Source organism: Galeopterus variegatus, unplaced genomic scaffold, assembly GCF_000696425.1.
Source record: "Galeopterus variegatus unplaced genomic scaffold, G_variegatus-3.0.2 Scaffold6813, whole genome shotgun sequence".
In the NCBI taxonomy this organism is placed as follows: Eukaryota; Metazoa; Chordata; class Mammalia; order Dermoptera; family Cynocephalidae; genus Galeopterus; species Galeopterus variegatus.
In genome coordinates, this window is record NW_007732924.1 from 109,566 (window position 1) to 117,015 (window position 7,450).

The window sequence follows — 7,450 nt, forward strand, 5'->3', positions numbered from 1 at the left end:
GCGAGGTTGTGGAGAAAAAGGAACTCTCATACATTGTTGGTGGGACTGCAAAATGGTGTGGCCTCTATGGAAAATGGTATTTAGGTTCCTCAAAATACTGCAGATAGATCTACCGTATGACCCAGCTATTCTACTGCTGGGAATATACCCAGAGGAATGGAAATCATCAAGTCCAAGTTATAACTCTTCCCCAATGTTCATTGCAGCACTTTTTACAATAGCCAAGAGTAGGAACCAGCCCAAATGTCCATCTTCAGATCAGTGGATATGGAAAATGTGGTATATCTACACAATGGAATACTACTCAGCTATAAAAAAGAATGAAATAATGCAATTTGCAACGACATGGATGGACCTAGAGAGAATTATGTTAAGTGAAACAAGTCAGACACAGAAAGAGAAATACCACATGTTCTCACTTATTGGTGGGAGCTAAAAATAAAAAAATAAATTCACAAACACACAAAAAAAAAAAAACGGGGCAGGGGCAAGAAGACATAACAATTGGAATTCCTTGAAGTTGATATGACAAGCAAACAGAAAGGACATTGTTGGGGGGAGGGGGGAGGGAAGAGGGAGGGTGGTTTTGGTAATTGGCCACAATAATCAACCACATTTTATATTGACAAAATTAAAAAAAAATTTTTTTTTAAAAAAAAGAAGCTAAGACTTCTAGAAATATGTCAATAAGACAACTTCATTAAGTTTCCAATAAATAAATAAATAAATAAATAAATAAAATTAGAAAACAGAGCAACCTATAACTACAGTTAACATGGAAACCTTTCAATGTAAGTGGGGAAACTTCTGTTTAATTTTAAACTTTTTAAATGTAATCATTTTATTTTTTTTTAATTGCAGTAAAACTGGAAAGTTTGTTGTATTTATTTACAACGAGAAATAGTAAATTCCTGAGAGGAAAAGCAGCCAAAATTATCTTTTTTTATTGTTATTTTATGATTGAAACATAAGTGGTCATGTGTATTTATGGGGTATAGAGCTGACTATCAGTATTCATGTACAATATGTGATGATCAAATCAATATTATTACCATGTTCATTATTACAGATTTTAATTATTCTTTGTGTGGCTTACCCAATTTCTCCCTAACCCCATCCCTCCCCCTTTCCCATGTCTAACCATAGGTCTGTTCTCTCCTTCTGAAAGTTCACCCTATTATCATGATCTGTCTTTCTTTTTTTCTACTTTTCTTTCCTTTCTTTTCCTTCCTTCCTTCCTTCCTTCCTTCTTTTGTTCATTCCTTCCCCCCTCCCTCCCGCACCCCCACCTCCCTCCCACTTATTAGTGAAGACATGCAATATTTCTCTTTCTGTGCCTGGTTTATTTCACTTAACATAATTTTCTCAAAGTTCATCCATATTCCTGCAAATGGCAGAATTTCATTCTTTTTAAAGTCCGAGTAGTATTCCATTGTGTATATATACCACATTTTGCTTACACAGTCATCCATCAATGGACATTTAGGTTGGTTCCGTATCTTGGCTATTGTAAATAGAGCTGCAGTGAACATGGGAGTGCAGGTATCCCTTCAACATGATAATTTCCATTCTTTTGGGAATATGCCCTACAGTGGGGTTGCTCTATCATATCACCGTTTTTTCTGTAGTTGTTTGACAAACCTCCATACTGTTTTCCTGGCTGTACTAATCTACAGTTCCATCAACAATGCAGGAGGTTCCCCTTTATCCACATCTTTGCCAGCATTTGTTATTCTCAGTCTTTCTTTTTAGTAACTGCCAGTCTAACTGGAGTGAGATGATATCTCAATGTGGTTTTGATTTGCATTTCCTGACAATTAATGATATTGAGCATTGTTTCATGTACCTGTTTGTCATTTCTATGTCGTCCTTCAAAAAAATGTCTATTCAGCTCCTTTGCCCCTTTTTAAATTGGATTATTTGGGTTTTTACTGTGAAATTGTTTGAGTTCCTCATATATTCTGGATATTAATCCCATTTCAGATGTGTAGTTTGCAAATATTTTCTCTCATTCTGTTGATTGTCTTTTCACTCTGTTGATTATTTTCTTTGCTATACAGAAGCTTTTTAGTTGGATACAATCCCACTTATTTATTTTTTCTTTTGTTACTTGTTCTTTTGGGGTTTTATTCATAGGGTCATTGCCCAGTCCTATTTCCCAAAATGATTTCCCTGTTTGCTTTGGTAGTTTTGTACTTTTAGATATTATGCTTAAGTCTTTAATCCATTTTGAGTCAATTTTGGTATATGGCAAGAGATACAAGTCTAGTTTCATTCTTCTGCATATAGGTGTTGAACTTTCCCAGCACCATTTATTGAAAAGGCAGTCTTTTCCCCAATGTATATTCTTGCCTTTGCCAAAGATCAGTTCGCTGTAAGTATGTGGGTTGATTTCTGGGTTGTCTATTCTGCTCCATCAGTCCAAATGTCTGTCTTTATGCCAGTATCATGCTGTTTGCATTACTATAGTTTTGTAGTATAATTTGAAGTCAGTTAGTGTTTTGCCTCTGGCTTTATTTGTTTATTTTTTGCTAAGGATTGCTTTGGCTATTCAGGGTCTTGTTCCATATGAATGTTAGGATTTTATTTTTCCTATGTCTGTAAAGTATTTAATTGGTTTTTTGATAGGGATTGCATTGAATCTGTAGATTGCTTTGGGTAGCATGGATATTTTCACATTGTTAATTCTTCTAATTGAAGAGCATGGAATGTCTTTGCACCTTTTGTGCCCTCTTTAATTTCTTCCAGCAGTGATTTGTCGTTCTTATTGTAGAGATCATTCACGTCCTTAGTTAAATTGATACCAGGGTATTTTATTTTTTTGATCACTATTGTAAATGGGCTTGCTTTCTTTATTTCTTCTTTTGCTAGTTCATTATTTTAGAATAAAAATGTTGCTGATTATTGGGTGTAGACTTTGTATTCTGCAACGTTACTGAAATTGTTTATCAGTTCTAAGAGTCTTTTGATAGAGTCTTAATGTTTCCCCCTATATAGGATCATATCATCCTCAAATGAAGACAGTTTGACTTCATCTTTTCCAGTCTGGATGCCCTTTATTTCTTTCTCTTGCCTGATGTCTGTGGATGTTACTTCTAATACTGTTAAAAAGGAGTAGTGACAGTGGACATCCTTCTCTTGTTCCTGTTCTTTAAGGAAAAGCTTTCAGCTTTTCCCACTTCAGGATGATATTGGAGGTGGGTTTGTGAAATATGGGTTTTATTGAGTTGAGATACTTTCCTTCTATACTTAATTTGCTGAGAGCCTTTATCATGAAGGCATATTGAATTTTGTCAAATGCTTTTACTGTCTATTGACAAAATCATATAGTTTTTGTTCTTGATTTTGATGTATCTCATTTACTCACTTGCATATGTTGAACCATCCTTGCCTCCCTGGGATGAATCCCACTTGGTCATGGAGTATAATTTTTCTGATGCATTTCTGTATTCTGATTGCTATTGTTTTGTTGAGGATTTTTGTGTCTATGTTCCTCAGAGATATTGGCCTGTAGTTTTCTTTCTTTATTGTATCTTTGTCTGGTTTTGGTACCAGGGTGATGCTAGTCTCATAGAATGAGTTTGGGAGAGTGGTCTCTATTTTGATCTTTGGAATGGTTTGAAGAGAATTGGTATTCATTCCTCATTAAAGGTTTGTTAGAAATCAACAGTGAAGCCATCTGGTCCTGGGCTTTTCTTTGTTGGGAGACTGCTGATTATAGCTTCAATCTCATTGCTCATTACTGGTCTGTTCAGGTTTTCTATTTATTCTTGCTTCAGTTTTGGTAGTTTGTGTGTTTCCAGAAATTTATACATTTCCTCCTGGTTTTCAAATTTGTTGACATGTATTTGTTTATAATAGTCTCTAATGATTCTTTGTATTTGTATGGTATCAGTTATAATGTCTCCTTTTTCATTTCTGATTTTGTTATTTGTTATTCCTCTCTCCCCTCCCCTCCCCTCTTCTCCTCTCCTCTTCTCTCTTTTGTTCACCTAGCTAATGGTTTGTCAATTTTGGGATCTTCTCAAAAAAACCAACTTTCTGTTTTGTTGATCTTTTGTATCTTTTTGGGAGGGTGTCTCTATGTCATTTAATTCTGCTCTGATCTTGATAATTTCTTTCCTTCTGCTAATTTGGAATTGGATTGTTCTTGTTTTTTTAGTTCTTTGAGGTGTAGCACTAGGTCGTTTATATGAAATCTTTCTTTTCTTTTTATGTAAGCATTTATTGTAATAAACTTGCCTCTTACTACTGCTTTTGCAGTATCCCACAAGTTTTTGTGTGATGTGTCCTTATTTTCATTAATTTCAAGAAATTTTCTGATTTCTTGTTTAATTCTTCTTGGACCCATGGTTCATTCAGGAGCCTGTTTAATTTCCATGTATGTATAGTTTCCTGTGTTTCACTTGTTATTGATTTCTAGAATTAATCTGTTGTGGTCTGAAAACATACTTGAAGTAATTTTTATGTTTTTTACATTTGCTGAGACTTGATTTGTGACCTAATGTGTGGTCTGTCATGAAGAATGTTCCATGTGCTGATGAGAAGAATGTATATTCTGTAGTTGTTTGATAAAATGTTATGTAAATATCTGCCAGATTCAGTTAGTCTAAGGTATGCTTTAAATCTTCTCAACATTGACAGATTGTCTATGATCTGAGAGAGGGGTGTTCAGGTTCCCAACTATTATCGTATTGGGGTCTGTCTCTTTCTTTAGGTCTAATAGTATTTGCTTTATATATCTGGGTCTCCAGTGTTGGGTGCATATATATTTATGATTATTATTTTGTCTTACTGGATGGATCCCTTTATCATTATATAGTGGCCTTAGTCTCTTTTTATGGTTTTTGGTTTAAAGTCTATTTTATCTGCTATAGGAATAGCTATTCCTGCTCATTTTTGGTTTGCATTTGTAAAGTATAACTTTTTCTATCTCTTCACTATAATCTGTATGTGTCTTGACAGATGAGGTGAATCTCTTGAAGACAGCATATAGTTGGGTCTAGCTTTTTAATCCACTCAATCAGTCTGTGACTTTTTAGTGGAGAGTTAAATTTATTTACATTTAGTGTTGTTATTGTAAGGTATTATCTCACTCCTGGCATTTTATCATGGTTTGCTTAGATGTTTTAAATATTTTTTTCTTTCTTCCCCTTTTGTTATTCATCTTCAATGTTTGTTGGTTTTTGAGGTGTTAAGATATGGTTTCTTTTTCTCTCTCATTTACATTTTTGTTTTACCAGTAGGTTTTGTTCTTTCTTGTATATGTGTGATAGTGATTATTGTTTTTTGGATTCCAAATCCAGGAACCCCTTGAAAATTTCTTGTAGGGCTGGTCGTATGGTGGTAAACTCTTGCAGTTTTTGTTTGCCTGGTAAATGCACTATTTTCCCCTCACTTCTAAAGGATAGCCTTACTGGGGGTAGTATTCTTGGCTGGCAGTTTTTTTCTTTTACTATTTTGAATATATCATCCTATTCTCTTCTGGCCCATACAATTTCTATTGAGAAGTGTGCTGTTAGTCTGATGGGTGCTCCCTTATAGGTGATTTGATGCTTTTCTCTTGCTGTTTTTAGGATTCTCTCTTTGTCTTTGAGCTTTGCCAGTTTGACTATAATGTGTTTCGGAAAGGATCTTTTTGTGTTGAATCTGTTTGGGGATCTTTGAGCTTCTTGGATCTGAGGTCTGTGTCTCTCCCTATACCTGTGAAGTTTTCTTTTATTATGTCATTTAATGTGTTTTCAGGGTCTTTACCTTTCTCATCCCCTTCTAGAACACCCATGATTCAAATGTTTGTGTGCTTAAGGTTGTCTGCTAGTTTTCTTAGATTTTCTTCATTTAAAAAAAATTTTTTTTACTTTTTTTTGTCTACCTGGGTTATTTTGATAAGACCATGTTTGAGATCAGAAATTTTTTCTTCTGCTTGCTCTAATCAGCTGCTTAAGCTCTAACCTGCTGCTTAAACTCTTGATTGTATTTTTTTATTTCATTGAATGAATCCTTCATTTCCAGGAGTTTTGCTACATTCTTTTTAAGGTATTAATCTCTGTAAATTTCCTCCTTCATACCTGAATATTTTTTCTCTTTTCATTGTGTTGTCTAACTCAGTCTTCTCTTATCTCATTGTGTTTCCTTAAGATTATTGCTCAGAATTCCTTTTCAGTCATTTCAAGAGTTTCCTGCTCAATGGGGTCAGGTACTTGAGAATTACTATATTCTTTTGGTGATGCCTTATTTTCTTTTTCTTTTTTGTGTGTGTATCTATTATGTCTACCATGATGTCTGGTCATCTGGTAGAGCAGTTGCTTCTATTACTCTGGAGTGGGCTTTGAGGAGAAAGACTTCCTCCTCTCTTTCCATGCTTCTCTAGTGATTCTCCTCATGTCAATGAAGTTACTTGTGGGTGGTCTGCCTCCGCAGTGGTCATGGCTGCTAATGTGTGGTGAGCCATCTTTGCCACAGCAGAAGCTATAGCAGTGGTCATGGTGTACCACCTGTGCTAAGGCAGTGTGGGGCCTCCAGTTGTGATGGTGTTCCTGTCTTCTGTTCTAGTTGGGGTCAGACTGCCCATGGCTTTTCCACTTGAGCCTCTGGTCCTGATGATACTCATGTATTCTGTTCCAGTGGGGGAGGGCTGCTTGTGGCTGTTCCTCCTGGGACCCTATTGTGGTTAGTGCTCCTGCCTTCTTTTGGGTGGGGGAGGGCTTCCCAGGGCTTAAATGTAATCAGCATTACTTGAGAGAACATATTTTGAAGATAAGTGATATTCTTTTGTCATGTCATGTATTTTTTAGCTCTGAAAAGAACAAATTGTGTTTTAAAAACAATTTAGTAAACTTACTATGTTTTGTAGATGTCCGCTAGTCTTAGTTATCAATAATACGTCAAAAAAGTCTTCTGTAATAAAATATATACCTGATCCTGTCTTGTCAGGGGCCCTTCCGAGATATCACTGAAGTATTAGAACAACGCTACAAGCCTTTGGAGCCAACACTGTGGGTGGCAGAACCAATCACCGAGTTAAAGTTGGCCAGAGAGGAGCTCAGAAGAAAGGAATGGGTGCAAAATGTAAATGACAATATGTGAGTTCTCAGCTTAAAATAATCACTGTACTGTGTTTGTTGCCCCTAGTTGATAGTCGCTGTACTGTGTTTGTTGCCCCTAGTTTTCTATTTTCTTTTTGCTAATGTGGTACAGAATCTTTTGTTTTTTCGAAAAGCTAAAGATACCCTTGGCCTTTTCAAAAGCAATCATTTTTGTCATGCAGATATTTTAAATAAGGTCAATACTGATGGAAAAAATATATATACAACTGAAAGGGGAAAAAATAAAGATTGAGTGGCATTTTAAGGATGATAAATGACCACTGTCTAGGCATCTGTGAGGATAATTTCCTTAATTATCTAGAGAAAGCTTACGTATTTATGATGCTGCTAAAATACGATCCAAT

General features: G+C 35.5%; 1 protein-coding gene across 1 annotated transcript in view; it reads left to right on the forward strand.

The window, feature by feature from the left end:
• The window catches only part of LOC103606744 (spermatogenesis-associated protein 17), a 113,923-nt gene extending 106,837 nt beyond the window's left edge, over positions 1-7,086 (forward strand). The window contains exon 5 of the mRNA XM_008591299.1: positions 6,934-7,086. Coding sequence (XP_008589521.1) covers positions 6,934-7,086 — 153 coding nt within the window. The remainder of the gene's footprint in view (positions 1-6,933) is intronic.
• Positions 7,087-7,450: the final 364 nt, after the last annotated feature.